Raw genomic sequence first — 12,482 nt, forward strand, 5'->3', positions numbered from 1 at the left:
CACCTGCGCTCGGCCCTGACACCTGCACTCGGCCCTGCACACCTGCGCCCGGCGTTGCACACCTGCACTCGGCCCTGACACCTGCGCTCGGCCCTGCACACCTGCGCCTGGCGCTGCCCGGCCCCGCACACCTGCGCCCGGTGCCCGAGCCCTGCCCCGAGCCGCGCTGGCCCTGCAGGGTGCCCGGGGCCGGCCGGCGGCCCGGCCGCAGGGTCTGGCGGGGGAGCGGAGGCGGGAGGAGGCGCGCGCCGCCCCGCGCATCCCCGGGTGCGTCCCGCGCCGGTACCTGGAGCCTCCGCGCGCCCGCCCGCAGCCGCACAGCCGGGCCGGGCCGCCGCGGAAGCGCGTCCGGCGGGAAGCCGCGCCCGGGGACCCCGACGCGCCGCGCCCCGCACGCGCCCCGCACGCGCCCCCGCGCACCGAGGGCGGCGGCCCGACGCGAGCGGGCGGCGGGGGGCGCTGGGCGGCGCGCGGGAGCCGAGGGGGTCGGGCGGCGGCGGCGGCGGCGGCGGCGACGAGATGCGGGGAAGGCGCGGAACCCGCGGCCCGGAGCGGCGGCGGCGGCGGCCCGAGCCCCGCGCGCCGCGACACCGCCCGGCCCGCCCCTTCCGGCGGCGGCGCTTCCGGCCCCGCCCCGCCCCGCGCGGCCCCGCCTCCCCGGGCCGCGCACGCGCACAGAGGCGCCATGGGCTGCGGGCGCTGGCAGCGCGTGGCCGAGATGCTCCTGTGCGTGCTGGGCCCGGGGGACCCGACCCCCATCCGCTGCCTCTGCTCCAGGGCCTTCGTGGAGTGAGTACGGGCCAGCCGGGCAGGGCGTGCGCGGGGTCCCGGAGCCCCGCCGGGAGGGGCCCCGCGTGCAGGCGGGAGGGAGCCCTGTGTGCAGAGCCAGGAGTGAGCACAGAGTCAGGAGTGAGCACAGAGCCAGGAGTCAGCCCTGAGCACGGAGCCAGGAGTCAGCCCTGAATGCAGAGCCGGGAATAAGCCCTGAGCATAGTCAGGAGTGAGCACAGAGTCAGGAGTGAGCCCTGAGCACAGAGCAAGGAGTCAGTCCTGAATGCAGAGCCGGGAATAAGCCCTGAGCATAGTCAGGAGTGAGCCCAGAGTCAGGAGTGAGCCCTGAGCACGGAGCCAGGAGTCATCCCTGAATGCAGAGCCGGGAATAAGCCCTGAGCATAGTCAGGAGTGAGCACAGAGTCAGGTGTGAGCACAGAGTCAGGAGTGAGCCCTGAGCACAGAGCAAGGAGTCAGCCCTGAATGCAGAGCCGGGAATAAGCCCTGAGCATAGTCAGGAGTGAGCACAGAGTCAGGAGTGAGCCCTGAGTCTTGAGCACAGAGCCAGGAGCGAGCACAGAGTCAGGAGTGAGCCCTGAGCACAGAGCCAGGAATAAGCCCTGAGCACAGCCAGGAATGAGCACAGTCAGGGGTCCTCCCTGGACACAGCCAGGAGTCAGCCCTGAGCACAGAGCCGGGAGTTAGCCCTAAGCACAGAGCCAGTTGTCATCCCTGAGCACAGAACCAGTTGTCATCCCTGAGCACAGAGCCAGGAGTCAGCCCTGAGCACAGAGCCGGGAGTTAGCCCTAAGCACAGAGCCAGTTGTCATCCCTGAGCACAGAACCAGTTGTCATCCCTGAGCACAGAGCCAGGAGTCAGCCCTGAGCACAGAGCCGGGAATCAGCCCCTGAGTACAGAGCCAGGAGTCAGCCCTGAGCACAGAGTCAGGAGTCATCCCTTGCCAGGAGCAAGCCCTCTGCTGAGTGTGGCCCAGAACAGCAACCCAGAAGGGAAAGGAAATGTGAAGATGCCCGGAGATCTCTGCTGCCTGGGGAGGACACAGGTGTCCCGCTGGGGATGGAGGGCCCGTTAGAAATGGCAGGTGAACTGCACGGCCGACCGTTTCGTGCATGTTGCATCATGTGGTGAGGGTGGAAGACGCCCCGTGTGCCGACTTGTTCTCCTCTGAGCCTTTTTTTGAGAGGACAGAAAAAGAGGAGCCGTTTTTTAGGAGGGAGGTCTGGGCTTAGGAACAGGGCATCAATTTAATTGCATACATTTCTGGCCTTTTAAAAAATACTTAAATTCGGAGGCTGGGACGATAGCACAGCGGGTAGAGCGTTTGCCTTGCATGCGGCCGACCCGGGTTTGATTCCCAGCATCCCATGTGGTCCTTTGAGCTACCGCCAGGAGTAATTCCTGAGTTCAGAGGCCGGGAGTAACCCCTGTGCATCGCCAGGTGTGACCCAAAAAGCAAAAAAAATAAAAATAAAAGAATAAAAATACTTAAATTAAAACCTCCCTGCCTGAAAAACAGTGAGTGGTGAGGAGCAGACGTCAGGTGAAACCCCTGAGCCACAGGGCAGCGGGTCAGGGGTTAGTCCTACCCTGACCAATCTGATCAAATTCTGGCCGACCCCGACCCCACCCTGTCAGACAGTGTGGCCAAAGAAAAACAAACAGAAAGATCCAGATTCCAGGGACAAGCCCTGTGAGTCTCAGCTTCTTTAAAACCAGAACACCCACCCTGGTAAACCATGCCCCCAGGCTGCGTATGTAGTTCATAGAAATATTGACTCTGAAATACCGGAATTGGGGAGTTTTCCACTAGCGAGCCTCAAGGGTCCACGCAGCTTTCTGGAAGCCTGTGTGGTCACCGCGTAACGTAGCAGCTATACTGAACTTGGTCTTCTGGAACTAAGACATTCTTTTCAGGGAATTTCGTACTTCAGACATAAAAGCTCGACTTAACAGAAGTTCTGGTCTGCTTTGAACAGTGAAGTTCAAAATCGAGGGGAGACTTGACTGTTTCCTTGAGCTCAGTTGGTGCAAAATTAAGACCCTTTAGAACAGCGGGGACAGCAGGACCCCAGCACTCTGACACACGGGGGTGTCATGCCGCCCCGGGGGGGACTCTGCCTCCATCTCCAAAGCCACACTGGAGACTCGGGACTGCGAGGCAGAAAGCACAACGAATGAGCTTTGGGAACTGATGACAGAGTCTCGTCCAGGGTTATTGGGGACACACCATTGGGCTACACTAGCACGCGACAGGGATGAATGGAGACGTTACTGGCGCCCACTCGAGCAAATTGATGATTAACAGGAAGTCAAATGATCAAGTGATCCCCCTCAGAGGCCAGGCAGAAGGACTCGGTGTTAGAACGTGTGGTCGCTGGGTTTTTTCCTGTTCTCTTAGGAACTGGGTAATCAGAGCGATCGCTGTGTCTTCTTGCCGGGGTCACACCCCACACATCACCCGCATTGAGGCAGTTGAGGACATTGGGGCAGGGACGGCGAGACAGCAGGGCGGGAGAGGCGCTGGCCTGGCACCCGCTCACCCCGTGCCCTTGGGTTGCCCCGGACGGCACCAGGACTGGGAGTATGGGACAGGGTAGCCACCCGACCCCCCTCCGTGCCAGCGAACGTACGGAAGTTTCTTCGTTTATGTGTCATTCAACAAATAGATGTCTTCGTGCCCAATATCCACAGTCACCACCTAATAGACAATTCGTCGATACCATGTGAAAAGCTGACCATGCTGAGTAAGCGAAATAGTTGATGTCGGCATCAATCCTGGTGGCCTCCCCAGGAGAGGTGTGTTCTGTGCCGCTATAGCTCGGAAGAGGGAAATGTTTTCACCACCGTCAGCTTTCTTAGCCCTTGTGCCTCTCACTTTCACTTCCTCGAGACTACCTTGAACTTTTTTTTTTTTTCCCTTTTAAGTGATATAGCTTGTTTGTCAATGTTGTCTGTTTCATTTGCTCCACAGAGACCGCAAACTCTACAATCTGGGATTGAAAGGCTACTATGTCAGAGGCAACAATGAAGGTAAATATGAAACTGGACGCCCCCCGCCCCTTGCTGAAATTAAGCATGTACCGTGTTCATTGGGATGTCGCTATTAGCACCCTGGTTTTAATTCTTTTTACTTATTGTGTGTGTGTTTGTGGACCACATCCAGCCGTGCTGAGGGCTTACTCCTGGCTCTGAGCTCGGGGGTCACTCCGGTGGGCTTGGGGCTCCGTATGTTGCCAGGGATCGGACCCCAGCTGGCCCCTTGCCAGGCTGGCCCTGCCTGCTGTCCTGTGGCCCTTCCCAGCAGCCTGTTCTATAGGGCATAGACAGCTCCCACCCACTTGAGCCGAGCTCTGGTTCAGCTGGGGGGGTTGAGGCCTTCTGTTTGTTTGCCAAGCAAGGTAGATTTACAGGCAACACTGAGTCTCCCCACGCCCCCAGAAAGGGATCAGTAGGGAAAAATGTGTTTACGACCCACAGAATTAGTTTATTTCATTACCAAGATGACACCATGCAGATAACACACAACTTGTTTTTGTCCTCAAGCCTCAGCTGGGGCGATTGGGAGGATCTTCCTGTGGAGGGGATGCTAGGCTTTCCTAACTCAGCCCTCCCACACAGGCAGGGTGCAAATCCCAGTTGTGAGTTCAGGGCCCATGAGGGGCTTGGGTGGGGGGGGGCGGTTTCTGTCACTCCATAGATCATTTCCTTGGTCTTTGGGCTCCTCTCAGTGATGCTCAGGGCTTCCTCCTGGTTCTGCAGTCAGGAATCGCTTTGGTGGTGCTCGGGGAACCATGCGGGATGACTCTGGTCCACATCGGTACTTTGGCAGACAGACGAGGGATACAGAGTATGCGTTTCCCCTCTGGGTGCGTTGCCCCTTCCTCCCTCTCATCCTCGTTAGGCCGCTAAAAAAAACTGCTCAGGAAGCGGAAGTGGAATGGGCAGCTGGCGTCATGGAATAACCCCGGGGCTGGCGTCGTGGGATAACCCCAGGTCTGGCATCATGTGAACTCCCTGGGGCTCACATTCCACTTTCGAACCGTCCACACCTCAGCCTTGTCTCCCCAATGCTGTCTGCAGGAGACCAGGCCACCGAAGGGGAGGAAGATGCCCCTCCCAGCGTCACCACGGACCCGCGCGGCGGCGGCCACCGGCGCGTGGACCTCGAGGAGAGCGAGCTGGACTCTGAGGCCGAGCTCATGCGGAGCATGGGGCTGCCCCTTCAGTTCGGCGGGGGGTCTGCACAGAGGAATTTGGAGGTTCGTGTTTCCGTTCTGTTGCTTCTCGTGGTTTTGGTTTGTCTGTTTTGTTTTGTTTTGTTGCTCGGGTCACACCTGGCAGTGCTCAGGGCATGCCTACTCCTGGCTTACAGCTCAGGGACCCCCTGATGGTACCCAGGGACCTTATGGAATGCTGTGGATTAAGCTTTGGTCGGCCACTGGCAAAGCAAGTGCCTTACCTGCTGTACTCTCTCTGTTCTCTTCTTCTTAAAGAAATATTTTAATTAATGATCACCTGGACTTTTGTTACCCCCGAATCAAATGTTCTTCTGATTTTGAACACGCAACCTCTTTGACAATGTGTAGATTTGTGAATTAACCAAAACTGCAAATGGTGGTGTCCCACATGTGACACGTATATGTTGCATACACACACACACATATAAAATGTTTGTCTGTTTGTTTTGGGGGGAACCCACACTCACTAATGCTCAGGGGTTCTTCCTGACTCGGCACGCGGGAATCACTCCTGGCGGTGCTCAGGGGACCATATGGGATCCCAGGGATTGAACCCAGGTGTAGTCCACATTCAAGGCAGACTCCCTACCTGATGTACTATCGCTTGGGCCCCTGTTCTCTTTTCCTGAAAACTTGGCACTAAGGTTGAGTGAAGTTAAAGCGGAGAGTCTGTCTGGCGTTTTGCTTCATGTCAGAGTAAACCTGGATCCTGGACCTGAGAGACAGAAGTGGGCAGGGAGGGCCTCTGCCATGGCCAGCCCAGGTTCAGTCCCCTTAAACACTAGCAGGAGTAAGCCCTGAGCACAGCTGGTGAGGCGGGCGTTACTCCTGGCTGTGCACTTGGGAATTTCTCCTCTCCGTGCTCATAGGGTGCACTCAGGAGTCATCCCCGAGTGCAGAGCAAGGAATCACCCCTGGGTGTAGGATAACACTGTTTTGTCCTTCCTCAGGTAGCTTAGGTTTATCAGGTCACACCCATCGAAGGACACTGAACTTGTAAGCAATGTCCTTTCTGTATGGACACAGGAAGACAGTTAATATTATGCTTTGTAACTTGGGAGTTGATTGACTCCTAATAATATTTACTCCTGGGCATCTGCTTTCTTGACTCAGTTGCCCTTAGTTCCTAGCACCCCAAAAGCAGGGTCCCAACGAGGGACTGAACGGACCCAGGGCAAGCTGTGAGCTACCCTGGCATCGAAATGGGCCAGGCCAAAGCGCCACGATACTCAACTATAAGTTGAGGGCATGATCATGGACAAATGCTGTCATGATCCAAAAGTAAGTAACGATAAGACTAGGACCCTGCTGGGGCTAGGAAGACTAACCTGGCCTGAGGACTGTGGAATGTATAACGAGATGTTTATACCTCTTACTGTGCTCACACAGAATGACATTGCTAGAAATATTAGAAGTAGATTTATTACAACTATTTAAGTAGATTACTAGCTGAGGAAAGAACACACCCTCATTGGGATCCCACCCTTGAGCTGATCTCCTAGTAATCTGGAGTAATCTCTTTAGATGAGATTTTATCCTTGAGTTAATCTCCTGGAGGAGTGGTCTTATCTCTCTTTGTTGACTTGTCAATATTCAACCCACCTTTGTGTCACCTTACGTAATTGCTATATAAACTAAGACTGTAAGCTTGGAAGAGGGAGTCAGAAGTGAGAGAGCTCGAGCTCCAGAGGTCCAGAGGAGAGCTAGGAGAAAGGGTTCCAGATTGGGGCCCAGGAGAGAAGGATGCAGAGGAGAGACAGGAGTGAAGAGGACTGGAATAAACTACTATTGACATCGACCAGCCTGGCCCTCGTTTCTTCCTTCATCTGCCCTTGGCTAACAGCCGTCCTGGTCCAGGCCACACACAGCGGCTCAAGAGCACCGAACGCGGGCGGTGAGACAGAGCCGTCCAGAGAGCCCGTGAACACACAACCTTCAGCGTGCATAGTTTTTACACCTGGGCATTGCTGGGTATGGCTCCAAAACCAAAAATAATAACAGTAGACTTGGAGTTTTCCGTTCTCCTGTACTTGACGAGGTGCGCTGTACGATCAAATTCTTTCTCTTCCATTAGGTGGCCACGAACGCTCGAAATAAAGTCAAAAGAAAAAAGAAGAAGAAAAAACATTCAAAGACATTCTTGGATGAAATTCGGAGGGAGTCTTGGAGACAGGACTCTGAGGACGACGTTTCGGCCTCTGACGACCCCTCTCTGGCCGAGGAGCCGGAGCTGCCGGGCCCTGGTGACCTGCAGACCAACCCACACACTGTACCCGCACCCGCACCTGACGTCGCGCCCGACAACGGGGGCCCCGCGGCTCCTCCCGAGGGTGCTCCCGAGGGCGCCGGTGACGCGGTGGACCCGCAGCTGGAGGTGACGCCGCGCTGGGAGCAGTACTGGCGCGAGCAGGGTCCAGGGCTGCTGTGGCAGGGCTGGCAGGAGACGCACCCGGGCCAGGACTGCGCCGAGCCCTGGGCCGCGCCCGACACACGCACCGAGTGGGAGCAGCTGTACAGCCGGCTGTACTGGCACTACCTGGGGCAGTTCCACTACTGGGAGGCCCAGGGCTGGACCTACGACGTCAGGGATGAGGAGCCGGGCCAGGAGTCCACCACGGGGGCCGCTGAGGGCGAGAGCGCCCCCGCCCGCCCCACAGACCCTGCAGAAGTACTGGACGGCATCGGGCGCCTGAGCCTGGATCCGGAAGCCGCAGAGCACTGCCCGGGAGAGTCCTCCGGGGACCTGGGACCGGGAGAAGGCCATGGCCCCAGGGAGTGCCCAGCTTCTGGCCATGGGGGGCCTCACAACGGAGCCGCCCCCCAAAGCGGCCTGTCGGGCAGTGGGAGCGCTAACCCGCCTTCTCCAGGTAAGAGGGACCAGGACCCACTCTGTGCGTGGAGGTGGCCGCATTACTTCACTTCGCAAACGGGCGTTCGGGCGTTTGTCCGCAGTGGCAGAGTTAAACACTGGTCGCCTCCGTTTTACACTTCAGAGTTTTTGTTTTTGCTTTTTGGGTCACACCCGGCGATGCTCAGGGCTTCCTCTGCTCTCAGGAATTACTCCTGGTGGTGCTCGGGGGACGCCATGGGAATTGAACCCGGGTCAGCCACTTGCCAGGCAAACGCACTACCTGCTGTCCTATCATTCTAGTCCCACATTTCACACTTCAGGGGTGAAAAGATTCTACCCCTTGAGTGTTTTTTGTTTGGTTTTTTGCTTGTTTTACTGCCTCTTGTTTATCTTCCTCTTAAACGGAAATGAAAAGCCTCCTTGCAAAGGGGTCTCAGAAGCGTCATAGCTGCGTCTTGTCCTTTGGTGGCTGGTGCAATCACGCTAGGAAGTTCCATGGGCTGCTCATCTGTCGTGAGTTGAGGCAAGCTCGTGGGGATCAGATGAGAGGCTGAGAACACCCCTGGCGCTGGGCAGGGCGGATTATGGATCATGTTCGGGATTGAGATACGGAGCAACCGTCCGCTCCCTAGAGAAGCGCATGCAGGCCGGGCACTTGCCTTGCACACGGCCAACCCGGGTTCAGTCCCCGGCACCACACAGGGTCCCGCGAGCCCGCCGGGAGTGATCCCTGTAAGCCCCGAGTGTTGCCAAGTGTGACCCGAAAGCCAGAGAAGAGAAATGCAGCTGGGCGTGCATTTGTAGCGGGTGGCCTGGCTTGTGGGGTCTTGGAAAATCCCTAGTGTCAGCCGTGCCGTGGGCGCCTGCCCAGCGGGGTGCAGGTGGGGGCCGCAGTCAGGACTGACCGGGTCAGTGTGGCTCACTCAGCTGCATCACCGAGAGTACGTCTGCTGAGCTTTTGGTTTTTTTCGGGACCCCACACCCAGTGGTGCTCAGGGAGCACTCCTGGCAGACTCAGGGACCAGATGCAATGCCGGGGATCAAACCTGGCAAGGCAAATGCCCTGTCCACTGTACTGTCTCTCCAGCCCCAAGAGTTTTATTGACCCGGGTTTGATTCCTCTCTATCCCTCATCCCGACAAGCTACCAAGAGTATCCCACCTGCACGGCAGAGCTTGGCAAGCTCCCCGTGATGTATTCGATTTGCCAAACACAGAAACAACAAAGTCTCACAATGGAGACGTTACTGGGCCCGCTCGAGCAAATCAATGAACAGCGGGAGGACCGTGCTACCATGCTTAATTTCTTGTCTTCTCTGTGCTCTTACAGTGGACCGCAGTATTTTCATTCCTTTCTATTTTGGCATTTTCGTCCTTTGTATGTGATTATTTTCTGTTTGGAGTCCACACCCAGCGGTGCTCAGGGCTTATTCCCGGCTCTGCACTCAGGGATCACTCCTGGTGGGACTCAGTGAACCCTGTGTGGTGCCAGGGATTGGTCCTAGGTCGGCTGCGTTCAAAGGAAGAACTGTATCCCTGTCCTGTCTCTCCAGCTCACTTTCATTTCGGGCGAGTGGCGCTAGGGGGTTGGTGGGGCGTGTTTGAGAAGTGGTTGTGTATAGATCGTCGATGTCTACTGCCTGTTTTCTTTCTTGGCCCAGTGGGACTGCCGTGAGGATGAATTTAAAGATGAGCTTTAAATTCATGATGATGCCTTTGCTTGGGAGCCACACCCAGTGGTGCTCAGGGCTTACTCCTGACTCAGTGCTCAGGGATCACTCCTGGCGGCCTCAGGGGACCGTATCAGATTCTGGGGATTGAGCGCAGATTGGCCGCATTGGCCAGGCAAATGCCCTAACCACTGTACTGTTGCTCTGACCTCATTTTGCTTATTTATTTATTTTTGTTGTTGTCTTTGGGGTCACACCCAGTAGCATTCAGGATTTACTCCTGGCTCTGTGATCAGGCGTCACTCTGGTGCTTGCGGGACCAAATGTGGTGCCAGAGGTTGGCTGTGTACCAGGCAGACCCCTACTCCCTGTCCACTGTCACTCTGGCCCCGAACTCTAAACAAATCTTGGTTTGTCTGGCCCCTTGAGGTCAGACGTAAAATATGTTGAGTGTGCTTGGTGTTGGCTGAATGTGGCCATTCGGAAATTGTCTGCCACTGCACAAAAGCCCGTCACGCTGCAAGCTCCTTGCCACTCATTTTGCCCACCCGTTTTGTGACTTTGAGGAAACGTAGAACAGATCAGACATGTACTTCAATTGGAACCTCTACACATTAAAGACACTTTTTGTTTTGTTTGGGGGCCACACTTTGGTGGTGCTCAGGGCTGATTCCTGGGTCTGTGCTCAGGGGACCACAGGGGAAAGACAGGCACCCTGTCCCCCCTTCACCATTGCTTCAGCCCCAAATTAGGACACGTGTCCCAACACTCCTGTTACTATAGAACTAGGTCAGAAGCAAATGATTTGTTTCTAAGTTAAAAAAAAAAAAGACTTTTAGTCTATGTTCACGTGCGGTCTCTGAGGTTATTTAGATTAAAATTCCATCAGAATGTGATGCCTATCACAGAGGTCACTATCACGATCACAATCATCCTGTTGTTTGTTGATTGCCTCAAGCAGGCCCCAGTAACGTCTCCTTCGTCCTAGCCCTGAGATTCTAAAAAGTGCCATACTCAAGGCTCTTTCAGGCTTAGGAGAATGAGACCCATCATTGTTACTGGTATTTGGCATGTTGGGTACGCCACAGGGAGTTTGCCAGACTCTGCCGTGTGGGCAGGTTACATTCGGTAGCCTGCCAGGTTGGGTTTTATAGTCTCTGAGTCTTGGCCGTTGATGGGATTACATGGTGCCAGGGGGCCAGTTGGTGGGTGTGACCCCCGCCTACTGGAAGATGGAGGGTCTAGGTGGAGGATGCTCAGCCCTGATCTGAGCAGGCTTGGAGATCTCAGCCCCAGGACCCGCATGCCTTTGTTCCTCTGCCGGTACCCTCATGCGTGTGGAGGGTGGTCTCAGCATGGTTGTGGCTGGTTCTGAAGGTCTTCGGCTCGGGGCGGGGAGGGAAACTCAACCCACCCCCCTCCAAGGGTCCCCAGCGAGGACAGCCAGGTGTGGGGGCAGGAGACTCACGGAAGTGACCAGATTCATTTGTTTAGACTTGGATGGCTAGGGGAAAGTTCGTTTGCTTTTTAAGTAATCGGACCAAGGGAACTTTGAAACTGAGAGACACACTGTCATTTTAGTGCTCGGATTCGCGTGTAGCTGCATGCTTGGATAGAAGTAGTCGAACGCTTTACTGCTGTGCATGTACAGTTCCTGGAAGGCGTCACTGAAATACTTGGGTGGCTTTTGCAAACTGCAGGCTGGGGGAGCCCAGGCACGTGCCCGTGTGATACCTCTCCCTCTTCAGGTTCACAGGACGCCTCAGGGGCGAACTCGGTCAGAGAAGGCTCCCACCGCAGCGGAAGTGATGGAGGTGACAGTGAAGATGACCCCCCCGAGCAGAGGCCGAGCAAACTCAAGAGGAGGCAAGTCGTGGTTTGCAAAAGAGGCAATGGGTGACAATCATGTCCGGTCTGTAGTCTCCTTTCAGCATACTTCTCCCATCCTGGGAGGATCCTCCCAACACCCCTTATTGGTGCTCCCTTCTCTATCTGAGCTGCCTTTCCCCCTAGCATGTGTGGCTGGCCTCCAAGCCATGGAGTAAAATTCCTGGTACTAAATCTCGGCCATTCCTGGGTGTTAGTCTCCTATTTTGTTAACTTTATGTTCCCCAGATGAATGCCCTGCCACAGAAGCAGAGTGGGATGGGGGGGAAGGGGGGGTGGGAGGGATACTGGGATCCGTGGTGGTGGAAAATGGGCACTGGTGGAGGGATGGATATTTGACCATTGTATAATTGTTGAAATCCAAGCACAAAAAATTGTAAGTCTACAACTGTACCTCATGGTGTCTCACTAATAAAAATTTAAAAAAAAAAAAAAGAGGAGGCAAGTCACACGTTTCCTCTGCAGAGAATGTCTGCGTGACGGGTCACACGGTCCCTCTCCAGAAAAGTGTGGGTGTGCGTGGTCCTGTCTGTGGGGACGGGTGACATGGAAGCTCTCCCTCTGGGGGAGCAATGGCAGTTCCCACGTTCCCCTCTCCCAAGAGTCGTTGGCCTGCGTGCTTCTGTCCAGGTGTGCTTGGTAGATTACGGTCACGAGAGAAGCGCTGGACACACAGGAAGACCCTGGGCTCTTTGAGGCAGGTCAAACCGAGACCTTCCTCGGGTCCTGCCACCGTTTCTCGTCCGAGGGCATCGACGCCTTCTCTGTGTCTCTGGGAGGGTAGAGTTGGCTCATCTCACAGTGCCCCATCTTCCTTCTTCGTTTGTCTGTGGCGGGGCCCACGGCTTGCTCCAGACTCCATACTCAGGGAACCAGATTTGGTGCCCAAGATCCTGTAAAGGCAAGCCCTTGTCCCCTGGCCCAACTCTCCAGCCCCTCCTTGCTCGCTTTCAAAGAAAATATAAGGATCCCACTCTAAAAGAGAGGTTTGAAGGCCACAGCTGTCCTGCCCTGCCCCCGGTGTGGCGTGACTTAAGGGCTTTG

The 12,482-nt window shown here is 56.0% G+C and overlaps 2 protein-coding genes across 2 annotated transcripts in view; one reads left to right on the top strand and one right to left on the bottom strand.

Annotated features, from left to right (window-relative positions):
* The window catches only part of TMEM68 (transmembrane protein 68), a 28,167-nt gene extending 27,693 nt beyond the window's left edge, over positions 1–474 (bottom strand). The window contains exon 1 of the mRNA XM_056109627.1: positions 421–474. The gene's annotated coding sequence lies outside the window, so the exon portion shown is untranslated. The remainder of the gene's footprint in view (positions 1–420) is intronic.
* A 211-nt stretch (positions 475–685) lies between these two features.
* Positions 686–12,482, top strand: part of TGS1 (trimethylguanosine synthase 1) — a 39,482-nt gene continuing 27,685 nt past the window's right edge. The window contains exons 1-5 of the mRNA XM_056112495.1: positions 686–789; positions 3,765–3,823; positions 4,874–5,052; positions 7,106–7,898; positions 11,300–11,417. Coding sequence (XP_055968470.1) covers positions 686–789; positions 3,765–3,823; positions 4,874–5,052; positions 7,106–7,898; positions 11,300–11,417 — 1,253 coding nt within the window. The remainder of the gene's footprint in view (positions 790–3,764; positions 3,824–4,873; positions 5,053–7,105; positions 7,899–11,299; positions 11,418–12,482) is intronic.

This window comes from Sorex fumeus, unplaced genomic scaffold (genome assembly GCF_029834395.1).
Source record: "Sorex fumeus unplaced genomic scaffold, SorFum_2.1 ptg000002l, whole genome shotgun sequence".
In the NCBI taxonomy this organism is placed as follows: Eukaryota; Metazoa; Chordata; class Mammalia; order Eulipotyphla; family Soricidae; genus Sorex; species Sorex fumeus.